This window comes from Alternaria arbusti (assembly GCF_024043155.1).
Source record: "Alternaria arbusti strain BMP 1465 chromosome Unknown scaffold_42, whole genome shotgun sequence".
Taxonomy (NCBI): Eukaryota; Fungi; Ascomycota; class Dothideomycetes; order Pleosporales; family Pleosporaceae; genus Alternaria; species Alternaria arbusti.
The window spans coordinates 23,630-35,946 of record NW_026249982.1 but is presented as its reverse complement, the minus strand read 5'-3'; the positions used below and the strand labels follow the sequence as shown (position 1 = coordinate 35,946).

The 12,317-nt window shown below is 52.8% G+C and overlaps 4 protein-coding genes across 4 annotated transcripts; 2 read left to right on the top strand and 2 right to left on the bottom strand.

Annotated features, from left to right (window-relative positions):
• Positions 1-3,519: 3,519 nt before the first annotated feature.
• On the top strand, positions 3,520-5,011 carry J4E86_011727 (uncharacterized protein; the record flags this gene model as incomplete). Its single annotated transcript, XM_051452217.1, has 4 exons — positions 3,520-3,549; positions 4,022-4,063; positions 4,118-4,294; positions 4,358-5,011. The coding sequence occupies 4 exons, from the start codon at positions 3,520-3,522 to the stop codon at positions 5,009-5,011; spliced, it is 903 nt and encodes a 300-aa protein (XP_051296611.1).
• A 569-nt stretch (positions 5,012-5,580) lies between these two features.
• Positions 5,581-6,029, bottom strand: J4E86_011726 (uncharacterized protein; the record flags this gene model as incomplete). The annotated part of the gene is made up of 2 exons (XM_051452216.1): positions 5,581-5,808; positions 5,865-6,029. 2 exons carry the CDS (start codon positions 6,027-6,029, stop codon positions 5,581-5,583), a joined length of 393 nt encoding a protein of 130 aa, XP_051296610.1.
• A 1,032-nt stretch (positions 6,030-7,061) lies between these two features.
• On the bottom strand, positions 7,062-9,416 carry J4E86_011725 (uncharacterized protein; the record flags this gene model as incomplete). Its single annotated transcript, XM_051452215.1, has 4 exons — positions 7,062-7,279; positions 7,956-8,177; positions 8,327-9,042; positions 9,124-9,416. The coding sequence occupies 4 exons, from the start codon at positions 9,414-9,416 to the stop codon at positions 7,062-7,064; spliced, it is 1,449 nt and encodes a 482-aa protein (XP_051296609.1).
• Positions 9,417-10,442: 1,026 nt separating this feature from the next.
• J4E86_011724 (uncharacterized protein) lies at positions 10,443-11,332 on the top strand (the record flags this gene model as incomplete). Its single annotated transcript, XM_051452214.1, has 2 exons — positions 10,443-10,687; positions 10,738-11,332. The coding sequence occupies 2 exons, from the start codon at positions 10,443-10,445 to the stop codon at positions 11,330-11,332; spliced, it is 840 nt and encodes a 279-aa protein (XP_051296608.1).
• Positions 11,333-12,317: the final 985 nt, after the last annotated feature.

Sequence of the window (12,317 nt, the reverse complement as noted above, 5' to 3'; positions counted from 1 at the left end):
CTCTTGCATACATCATACACCCCATACTGATTCCGCATGCGCGAATTGCAATCTGGCCTATGGGTCTGGTGTCTCAAGGTGGACGATGATAGGGCCTCTCGTATGCTAGCTGTCGAAACTTTCACGTCGGGATTGACTGCGGAGACACCTCAACATATTCCGAGTATATCCTGCAGTGTGAATATACCTCGCCTCCGCGTTTGCCGACAGACTTGTCACGGAGAAGACCGCAAGAAGCAACTACTGCAGTCAGCTCTAGGCCTTTACCCCAGGTCTTTCGTCCACCAAGCGATCTTCCCGCACCGGTCAAATACTGCACGTCATGGTAGCGGATCGTTTCGACCCATTCCATCCTGTCTGATCGGTCTACTCTGCAAGTGCCGATGCGCCTTACTCTCATGCTTTTCCCGTCGGCTTCTAGTCTTGCAGAACTACTCACCGGTCACATCGCGCACAAGACGACATCAGGCATCATTCTCATGGAAGGATCTGCCAGCGGATGAGACGATCATGGCGAAAACATGATGTTAATGACCATAACAATGGGTTTCAATAGAACTCACTGCAGTAGTCATCATATACGGCCGCACACTAAACGATCAAGAGTCGCCCGTGCTCGTCGGAACGGCACCCTATCTACTGAGATTCATGGCTTTTACGTTTGAAGGTCGGGATAAATCAGGGGTTAGCCTGCCGTCCATTAGCGTTATACTGGCTTTATCCCTGGTGCATCGCGGATTAACAAAACCACAGCACAGCGGCAAAGCGAACGCGAAAGTAGGCACGCATCAGAGCTTCGACATTGATCAAGGCAAGCCTCGGGTCATACTCGTCCAGCCATCTCCTGCCAGTTTAAACATGTCGATCCTGATCACGTCAACGGCCTAAAACCTGGCCGAACGTACGTCTTCAGATCCCAAGATGCTCCAGGGACTGGCGTGCTCCCCACACAGTGGGTATATCGGCCCGCTTCTCGCCAGATTCATCTGGTCTGGCCTCTGATGCTTCCCTTGCGTATCGGACCACGATGCCCTCAAGATAGATGATCTTTGACAAATCCCTCAGCCAGACATGAACAACCCGGTATCAGACCCTTTCAGCGTCGGTCCGCTTGCACATCCTCGTATGCGACATCGGCATACCGAACGTCGCCGACTCTGCACGCCATGTTCTATGCGTCTCTTCACCGTTCAGATCCCAGGATGGTCAGGATGTCAGACTCGTGGCTCGATGACATTGGCTTCATTGAACGGAGTACGCCCGGCCGGTACTCTATCTCGTGTGGGTCCAGGAGCAAAGCCGAAGCGCAACTATCCATCCACGTCTCGGTGCCAGTCATCAATACAGATGGGTGCAGCCGATGCGAATATGGCTAACCGTCGCTGCATCATGCCGGAGATCGCCCCGATATGGATTTCTTCGTTCGTTTTCGCAGAAGATGGTATCATTGAGGCGAGGTGAAAACGTGCAGATGCGTGAGACACGCAGACGTCCTGGTCTATTATGCAATGCCGTCCCAGGAACATATCCTGCATGTGGTCCTGGATCGAATAAACGCCACAGCCAAGTGGCGGCAACGGCGGCGGGGAACCTTCACACGTACCAAGTGCCAACACAAAGTCGACGCGTTATCTCCTCCTCGTACACGCGGAATTCAGCGCAAAGAATGTGTTCTCGACCGGCATACATAACCGACAGCTTTGTGTATGAAACGTATGAACCGAAGTTCGTCGATCGGTAGAGCGTTTGGTTCTCTGGCTTGCGTGCATGGCGCACGCCCCTAACCCCACCTTTTCCCAACGGTTCCACTTTTTGACCTGATCCGGCTGGAGATGTACAACCATTATCATCATAACCGCGCAGTGCGCGGCTGTCGTTATTATGTTCGGATGTCGACGCAATGACTCAAAATATTCTTTGGGACCGAGGCGGCGATTTGCCGGTTCAGCTGGCTACTAACGACCCACTGCCTATCAGCTGCCGCGAAAGCTGCGAACTCTATCGTCCCTCGCGACACGCCTTCTCGGCTGTGCTACTCAGCAGTGCAGCATGTGCACTCCTTTTGTGCCGCGTCTGCAACAGCGTTGAGCGTGTAGTAGCTGGCTAGTTGACCTTACATGTCGGCCACCACTTATTCATCATCAGCTACTGCAGACTGCTGCGAGGCGCCAGGAACCGAGGACTAGACACACGCTCGGATGGGGAAAGCAGAGCCTCCTACTAGCTGAATCCAGTTGTACTGTATACAGGATCGAATCATAAATCCGGTTGACGCCATCTTATGCAGGCGGGGTCCCACCGGCGTGGTTCGGGAATGCCAGGTGATGCAGGTCTCAACACAGCCGCCAACCGCACGTCAGCTACCCACCTTCAGAGTTTTCAGGAACGTCCGTCAGTGTGCAGTAATGCACAGTAGCCGGGCACGCGCTCGCCGAGCTCACCGGAGGATCGAAGTCACCTCATCAAAACGAAGATTGACGGACTGTCCTTGAGGCCAGTCAGGATTGATGTTCGCGTGAGCCGCTTGGAGCGCGGCGGTAGTCTACGCACGACCACATCCGGAAATACATCTACAAGGTTATTCATTGGATGCAGATTAACTTTACCCTCTTCGATGTGCATTACTCCGTAGTCTACAGAACTGTCCCGGCTGTGAGCGATTGGGTTTACCAAGTGGCCACCATGTTCTTTCTTCGTCGCTCAATGCAGGGACCCAGCATCCGACCGAGCCTTGTATGCATGCAATACCGGGGCTTTCGTCACCCACCCCCTTCAACGTCTGCATCGAGATGGAGTGGACCCATTTCCTCATATGAGGATAGATGCGTTCAGCGAAAAGTCTAGACTCGCCAATCGGATTGCAGATCGGCTGGGGAAGGAAAAGTATCCCTGTATACGCTAGCTCAGCCACTCACCTCTTACCGAGTCTGAACGGAGTCGCTCTTCAGCGCCGGGAGCAGGGGCATGACTTCCCCGAAAGCTGAAATCTCACTAGCTGCCTAGTCTAAATCGTTCTATCCAAGGCCATTGTGCAATGGTATGACCAGCCGACTTATTCTTGCACGCGACTGCGGCGGTAGAGCTAGTAAAATGGGACCCTCTGACAGTTCCGTCATCACGCACAACATGTTGCCTGGTGTGAGCGGGTACCACTTTCGCCTTCACCTGGGTGCCGGTGCTGGCGTAACCGACTGCTCTGTCATTAGTTGGAAACTTTCTTTTGTACAACCCTCCCGCTTCCTCATCCTACCATTGGTGAAGTCGTTTAACTACTTCTTCCTCCTTTACTCGAACCAGGTACCAGAGCGATAGTACATACTACACCTGGTGCGACGTGAAACGCCACCAGATCACGTAAACTCACATCTCTACACTTCCTTTTAGTTGGCTTCTTAATCGTACATCTTGTCTCACCTGGGCCTCTCTTTTCACCATCATCCATCTTCCCACGCACTGAGCTTTACACCTCTTCACCACTTCTTATCATCCAAGACGTAGTGAGAGTACTCTTCCAAAGCCATGGACAGACCGCAAGTTTCGATACCACCCGTGAGTAGTACCATCAATATCGCATACAGCTCCAACATACTGACCCCAAACGCTAGGCTGCGAATATCCTTGGTGTAGGTTTCTCTGCTCCACCCACGTTTTTGACTTGAGTCATGATACTGACATGCGATCTCGTTCTCTAGACGCTCGGCACTGGTGAGTACCTCCGAACGTTTCGTGGCTAATGACTATGCTAACTTGAGTAAAGTGTATGCAACCCCACGTCAAGCCCTTGACCCCACGAAGCACTTGCTAACAAAGGTCCGAATGCAGCTGCTGGTGTATCCAAATCATCCCACAGTAAGTGTCACACATATCAGCATCGCAAATGACGGGTTGCTGACTTTGCCGAAGAATATGGACCAACTGGCGGCGAAAGAGCACTGAAGGCCTCCCAGGCACCATGCTGATACTCTGGTCAATTTGTGCGACACCCCACATGAACGAACCTGGTCGACTCAGCTAACCACAGGATGCAGGCGGCGTACCGTTTGGTGTATACGCGATTGTTCAGGTATGCTAACACCCACCGCGCACTCCGTCTTACCTTTTATTTACGTGTGATTAGAACTTCAACTTCGCCCTCCAATTCCAACCTCAAGCTTTCGCCAGTCTCACCCTCATCGCATGGGGCCAAACACTCTACTACCACAACAAATGGCGGGTCTGGACAGCTACTCTCGCGACCATCGCTCTTGCAGCTAGCTTCGGTATCATGGAACTCATCCTCATTCTTACACTGCGCGTAAGTCAACCACACGCTACAAATCACCATCTTGTAGAAAGCTACTAACGAAATACCGTACAGGGTCCATACAGCCGCGGTGTCGAATGGCCCATGATGCTAATGGCCATCTCCGCCTCCGTCATCCAAGTCATCGGCCTAATCCCGCCTTACTTCGAGCTCGCCAAGCGCAACGGCCGCGTCATTGGCATTGACTTCTGGTTCCTCACCATCGACTACCTCGGCGCCTTCTTCTCGCTCATGGCCGTCGTCGCGCAGCAATGGTTCGATGCTCTCGGCGCTAGTCTATACATCGCCTGCATGGTCCTCGAGACTGGCATCTTTGCTAGCCAAGCGGTCTGGCTATGGCGTGTCAGACATGTGCGCAAGGAAGCTAAGAAGGCGGGCAAGACGTACGACGAATACGTTGCTGAGAACAGCGGCAAGAAGTTGCCGAGGTGTGGGAGTGAGGAGACGTTTGTTGATGTTGAGACGGGGTGCGAGAAGAAGACGACCATTGGAGGTGGAGAGTATGATGCTGGTACAGCTGAGAAGGCGGTCGAGAAACCATCCACGACCCAAGAGGAACGCATCGATGCCACCGAGGCCACTGCGACACCCGCATCGACATCGAAAACCACGTTGACGCCCATATTCACTTCGATGACAACAGCGCCATCACCCGACGCCCTCCAGGCTCCTCCCGCTGCCGTCCTGAAGAACGACACGTCCGGTTGAACCCCTCATTCCACATCTCCCTTTTCTTTCGGATAATTTGCACGGCGTTGCACCTACCTCTTCCGACTTCTTCATGTCCTGTACGATACCTCACGATGGCAATCACGGCGTACCATATTTCCTTTCCTTTCCTTTCTTTCCTCAATCTGGCGACGATGGTTAAAAGCTCTTCCCGCTCCTCCTCTGGTAGGAGGTCAAAAGCTCGTTTCCTTGCAAAAAGTTGAAAATCACTTGGGTGGCTATCTGCTATGGTCTATGGTGTTACTTGGGGATAGGGATAAGTCAAACTGCTGACCAGTGTGCGTTGGCATGGCACGGCTTGTACGAGTAGGAGTCTAAAACTAATAACATGGTTGCTCTAATAGTGCGGACCTTGGTTGAGTTGCATTGAAGCTAAGGCTTACAATCGACACGTAATCTGACAATGCGCGATAGTCATACGGGCTAGTGAGATGTCTTTGCTCGTACGGTATTGGAGTGCCTGTTTATCTGACTACAGTTTGCTACTCTCTTTACTACATTTCCTCCCCCCATCAAATGATACCAAGGGCAATGATCAACTCAACTTGCTACTCATCATCCATTTGAGCCTTGCCTCGCTGTTCCTTATTCTCAGGACCAGGTCGCTTGGTCGACACCGTACCTTTGAGCTTCGCAGTCTCAGCAACACCCTCACCCTTCTTACTCATCTCGCCCTGCTTGGAAATCTGGGAGCTGTGGTGAGTGTCACCATTAGACAAACCCTCTTGCTTTCCAGACATGTAGTTGAAGCTCCTGGGTTTTCCGCGGGGATCGGCCTGTGGTGTTACTTAGCAATCAAGAAGTGGAAAAAAGTGTTACATCTTGTACGAACCGGGTCGGCTACATGTGAAGGTGCAGCCCCGTGACCCATAGCTTTCGGACCCAACTCTTCATTTGGGTCCGGCCTGCCAGCACCAGGTGCGCTGGGATCGCCTTTCATAGTGATCTTGTGGCTGCGCATGTTTTCCTCGTTCTCGCCAGCCATCTTGCCTGGCATGGTGGGATGCGGCTGAAGATTGGCCGCAAGGTTCTGCTTTGACGAGGGACGCAGATCTGAATTTATAGCGAAATAAAGACCGCCGGTGAAGGCCATGGCTACACCTGCGAACTTACTAAAGGATACACGTTATCTGGAGCTCCGGGGGACTGTTACAACGACGTTGAACCTACAATGTGAAATCGCTATTCTGCACCTTGGGAATGATGGGCTCGCTGGCATACTGCCTGCTCTGGGCGCCATTCCGCAGTGGATGAGGCCTAGCGCTACGAGAACATTTCGAGCCCTGTATAGTAGTACCTGTAGCAGAGGCGACTCGCGGCTTTGTAAAGCGAAGTAGCGGCATATTGAATCACATAGATGTATAGAAACTAAGTGTATTGTGTGTGGAGGAATGATTGGTAGTTTGTTTCCATCCTCCACGATATTTAGACATTTGGTGCTAGGCCAACATCAGGTTCCAAGGTTATCGTCAATGCGCGCGAGATGATGCGTCATCGATTCGTCGGAGCCATCTCCGTGGGTTGAGCGTCGACAGAAGGAGATGGAAAAAGCAGTACGTGCGCTGTGGACTGCATGAGAACGCGTTTCATCAGAGTTGCATGGAAGGATGACGTCTTTGCGGGGTGCGGGCGCGTGTCTGGGGAATTGGAAACTGCGGTTCTGGCTAGCGTGGTGAATACGTCATGGTTCGTGAGCGATGACCCATCAGCGACGAGCTGATTACAACTACAACCGATACATACTATATCCATACGCAACGGCTATCCCAGCTGTCAGACGTCACACGTTCAAGTGACATGTGCGGAATAGTGGTAAGGTGTCCAATGAGCGATCTAGGCAGTGAATCTCATACGCGAGCCAAGCAGTCCTCCCCCGCGACGCGTACCAACACCCTTCAACGACGACAACTAACCATGCACTCGCCTTAAACATCTCAATATGACGACAGGCCTTTTTATGGCTGCGCACCCAATGCAGGCGGATCTGGAACTATTGCAACAGCAGCTCGTTCGTACGACGCCCAACACACTACCTCGCACCGACGATACGACCACGGTTCTTGTCCACGGCGCGATAATCCCCCAACACTTGCGACATGCTAGCGATTGGAGAGAGAAATATGTCTCTCCCGAATGCGTGACAGATGTACACCTCTTTCTGGCTTCTCCGGTTCGCATTGTACGTCGATGAAAAGGTCCCTTCCAGTGGAATATATCTCCTGGACGAGTCCGGACTGCTTTTGTCGACTAAGGTCATCAACATCTATGACGGCTTCCCGCCGAGACTCTGCATCTTAACACAAAGGTTAGAATACCCATATGGCACATAAACGGCAATATTGTCATCGAGATTATGACCGAGATGCCAGCCATCATGATGGCTATCGCACAGCTCGTGCTTATTGAAATGATATCGTATGCTAGTGACCAAGATACAGTTGTATTCAGAGATAGATAGTCCGCTCTTCCGGTTCCATTACAAATCCAGATGAAAGCGAGCAGTGTGGAAACCCCTGTATCTGCTGGTACTGAGCAACACCCCACTGAACTTTACCCAAGTGGACGTCGACTTCCGTAGGCGATGGGTGGCAGGCGGCGCTTATGACAAGGCTGCAAGATCCCGCGGTCGGCACCTTTACCGACATTCTCTTGACTCCGATAAAGAATACGACGCCAAGTAGTGAGAGTGCAGCAAATAGCAATACATATAGACTGAGTGCCGAGAATCCACATGCGGACTTCGTGGCGCCTTTGAGCATCACCCCGTAGCGATCAAAGAAGTCAGCACGCACAAGAAAGAAGGTTTGCGATAACAGCCAATGCAGCGTTCCACTGGTGATGATGAGTGGAAGGCTCCATCTGTAGGGTAGTTGTAGGAAGTAAGTGCTTCGCTGATCGCCGAAAGGTTTGGTGACTCTCAAACCCTTTTTGGACTTTGCTAGATGGTTCCATTCGTTGGCTCCGGACATGGCGGTACATATCATGTTGACCGAAAGGTAAAAGAAGGATAGTATCAGTTGTGGCACGTTGGCAAGCCAGGCATTCCACAGGGTAGCGGTAGCTGTGGTCCCATCAGATCCAAAGGGGACGTTGTCGTCTGATCCGATTCCCCAGCCCCAGTGGCCACTTGATGTGTATAGTGGGCCTAATGCCAGTGTGATGACGACGAAAAGCAGTCTGACGGATTAGTACTGAATCCAAGATGGAAGGGTGTTACGTACAAGAAGCTATATAGCACCTTCGCTGAGCGATGGACAGGAGCGAAGTATGACTGTGACCTTGATAGCCATGTACCCTTTACGCGCAAATCCAGGTCTGATTTTTCTTCGGGGGTGGAAAATGGTCGCTTAGACGGATGGCCCAGGGTGATGAGGAGCTCTTCTCGACCGAGCGCACATATCCCCGTAGTATGTGGATCGGGATGCTCTAGGAATGAGGCTGCGGCGTCTCCCAATGTGACTAGGTATGCCGAACGGTCGGTAATGAGAACATAGGCCATGACGCTGAGCTTGAGTAGATTGAAGACCGCGACGATGATCAAGAAGTACAAGCTGATTTGAACTCTGCTGGGTGGGCTCTTCCTCTTCTCCGCTGCGGCTTCCACTACATGAGCTGAAATGCTCATCCACTGTATCGTGGGATCTGGCTGAGATCGAAACCTTATCCATGATGCCGACTCCGACGTGAGATCCCGTAAGGTTCTTTGATTTCCAGTGACGTTGTAGTCCAGGTATGTTGATGTGATGTTGATCGCCTCTGGATTTATGGCAGCTTGTGTGGTATCAAAGGCTACCCGGTCTATCGCAAGATACAGATCGCCATGTACCGATATATACTCGTTGTCGTACACGGTTGTCCATTTTCCGCCGCCGAGATTCGAGTATGAGCCGTTGGTCGATTTTCCCACGTCAGTAGTGGAATTGATACGATTCCATTCGTCTGACGCGACGTCTACAGTAAATATTTGATATTCGCTTGACGTGACGACTTTGAAGATCGAAGCATTGTAACTGGAGTGCGTCAGTCCATGCATCATTTCTTGGGTGAGCGTTGCATACAATAAATGTAGAGGTACGGAGGATAGCGCTAACGTGTACCAAAGCGCAGCACGTTTCCGAGGGATCAGCCTGAGATTGCGAGGACTGAGAACGCCGATATCGAGCCACTGTCCACGAGCATGCGCGGCATCAACATCTTGCCTGGTTGGTGAACTCAGAACCTGCATAGTGTAGTTCGAGCCAGCGAGCAACATCGTGCTGAGTGCGTTGATCAGCACGTGCAATGCGGTATTCCATTGCGAGATGACAGCTTCATCACCAATCTTCAGGTTAGCTATCCCTCCGACATTGTCGCCAGTTTTACTGGTGGCTGCGACGACGATCATGGCAATATTGCAGCAGAGGACGAAGGAAGACATGCAGCATCCAAGCAAGACACCCATCCGCCACCCATGGAAGCGACTGCCCCGAATCCACCGTGTCAGCCTGGCATCTAGAGTGCCTGGAAGCTTCTTCAACCATCGTGGCAGTGAAAGGAGCGACCTAGGCTTCGGAGTTTCGCCATCAATGGTAATATTGCCGCCACTGTGAACAGTGATACCAGTGTTGAAAGCGCCGCTGATAGACCATCAGCATCGACAGTATAGTATTGCGAGCAGACTCGTACTTGAAGTATGACATGCCAACATGCTTTAAATCAACAGACTCGCTTTCCCTGGATTCGAGTGGCGGAGGTGACTCTGTACGGACGCGGTGCTGCAGCATGGAAGACGGCAGAGTGTCGCTGAAGCGCTCATCGTCTACAGCCAAAGGCGGCAGCAGAGGTACCTGCGAAGAATTTCGGGAGTCACTAGCCATTTGCACTTGGGCGGACTTTCAAATGATCTGACAATATCAAGTAGGCTGACAGGACTGAGGGCCTTGCGTGGGGCGGGCATGCGTATTATGGAATTGCTGCACCGCGACGAGGCTGACGCCTCAATAGTGGTGGCGGTCTCGGAAATGGCCCCCAGTGTGGTTGCCCGACCGTATTGAGATCATCTCATTGGTAGTGGTTTTGCAGCATGCATCTGAGCCAGGTGCGGCTGAGGCTATGCGGATAGACATCTGGAAAAACAACGGATCAGTGTGCCTTACTCCACGGGGCTAGGTGCATCGTCGCCAAGGTTCATCATTGTGAGTGCGAGACATTCACGGTGGTTCGAGGTTGTCGGGCGGGGTGGAAGAAGCTGGAAGTTGCGAGTTGATCGTGACACGGGCACGTGAAACGAAGTTCCGCGGCTGTGACCTCATCAAGTCAGCACAGCCCTAACGCATTTCACCTAACCTTCATCCTTCCACCTCCACCAACGCGCATCTAAACCCCCGCTTTCGCATCGCACGCAGCCAACCTTTGCGACAAATCCATCACGATGGGTGCACCCAAATATCAGAATGTGCCTCAGCGCGACTCGCTCGACGAGGCGGCACCCGCGCCGTCCTATTCGCAGGCGCCACCCAGCTACCAGGCGGCCAACGACCCCCAAGAAGCCCTCCTCAGCGGCGTCCCCCGCGGCGAAAACGACAACCTGCCCGATGATTTCAAGTTTGGCGGTGTTGTGGCAGAGGCGACGCTGGATATCCGGATGGCCTTTATCCGCAAGGTCTACGCCATCTTGTAAGTGCCCATGGCTCAAGGCGAATGTCGCGCATACTGACTCTCTGCAGGACCGTCCAACTCCTCGCAACCGCCGCCGTCAGCGCCCTCTCGATGATGTCGGAATCGTACAAGAACTTCATCCAACAAACGCCCGCGCTCATGTGGGTGTCGCTCATCGGCTCCTTCGTCTTTCTCGGCCTCACCTTCTGGAAGCGCAAGTCGTACCCGACCAACCTCTTGTTCCTTGCCGGCTTCACCGCCATGGAAGCATACTCCATCTCCGTCATCGTCTCCTTCACCGACTCCAGGATTGTGCTGCAGGCGCTCTTCTTCACACTGGGCATATTCATTGCGCTGAGCCTGTTCGCTTGCCAGAGCAAGTACGACTTCACGCACTGGGCACCGTACCTTTTCGGCGCGCTATGGGTGGTGGTCCTGTTCGGCTTCATGTCCATGTTCTTCCCCCACAGCAGCTCGGTCGAGCTAGGATACGGCGTCGTGTGCGCGCTCATCTTCTCTGGCTACATTCTGGTGGACACACAGATGATCATGCGCCACTACCATGTCGAGGAGGAGATTGCGGCGTCCATCTCGCTCTACCTCGACATCATCAACCTGTTCCTCGCCATCCTGAGGATCCTCAACTCGCAGAACAACAACTAGGCGGGGGGGAGTGTAGCAAGAGCTTAGATTCACTTGGGAGAAATTGTACGGCGTTATGGGTATCGATATCACTATGCTGGGACGTGTGGGCCAAGGAGCTGGGTGTGGATTATCGTACTCTATGTTACTTAGCTTTAGTTGTATAATACCACTTTCACACTTCTCCTCGTACCCCAAGCAATTACCAGAGAATCGGTGTTTGTATGCTGAAGACAATTTTTCCGTCTCATGATGGAATAGAGGCGACCATTCTATTGCATGCCGTATCCAATAGCTATGCATGCATATCAGGTCAGGCTATGGCGGGGTAGCACTATGGGGCTGCAGGGAGCGTGGGCGCGTTGATAGGTCGGGAGGGTGAAACGCCCGGACCCTTGATTTTCGGAGCACCAAGCTTCGTCGGCGGATGTCTTGGCAAACCGACCCTCGCAGGAACTCGACGATAACGGGTGCAGGGCCGTCTTAGGGGCAGACGAGGACGAGACTGAACTTCCACGCAGGCTTGCCACCTCCTTACGCTCGATGCAACACTGCCTGCCTTTGTTCGCGTTACACCCCTAGGCGCATGCTGCAGTCGGGTTAGGCGAGGCCCCATTTTTGAAGTGGGCAGATTCGTAGCGCGCTCCAGACACTTGTCTTGCTACAGCGAATACTGCTAGCTCCCGCGACACCTGTCCAGAAATACAGGGAGAGCAATTGGACACGCCTGTGCCATCCTTCACCCAGACTCGCAGCTGGCACGCAGGCAAAGGTGCAATTCGCGTGGCCCGCTCAGGAGATTGTTGATCCGCGCTTGCCCCATCCATCTCTAAACCCTGAATATCTTTGCTTGGGACCACCACACCGCTCCCTCGACTCTGCTCTGCCCGGGCGCATCGTGCTCTCCCCCGCCGAAACCTCGCCTACGCATCGACAGCCTACCGCGCCCATTCTTTCGCCCGTTTCGCTGCTCAATGGCTGTTGGTTGCTGAGACACGCACCCCAA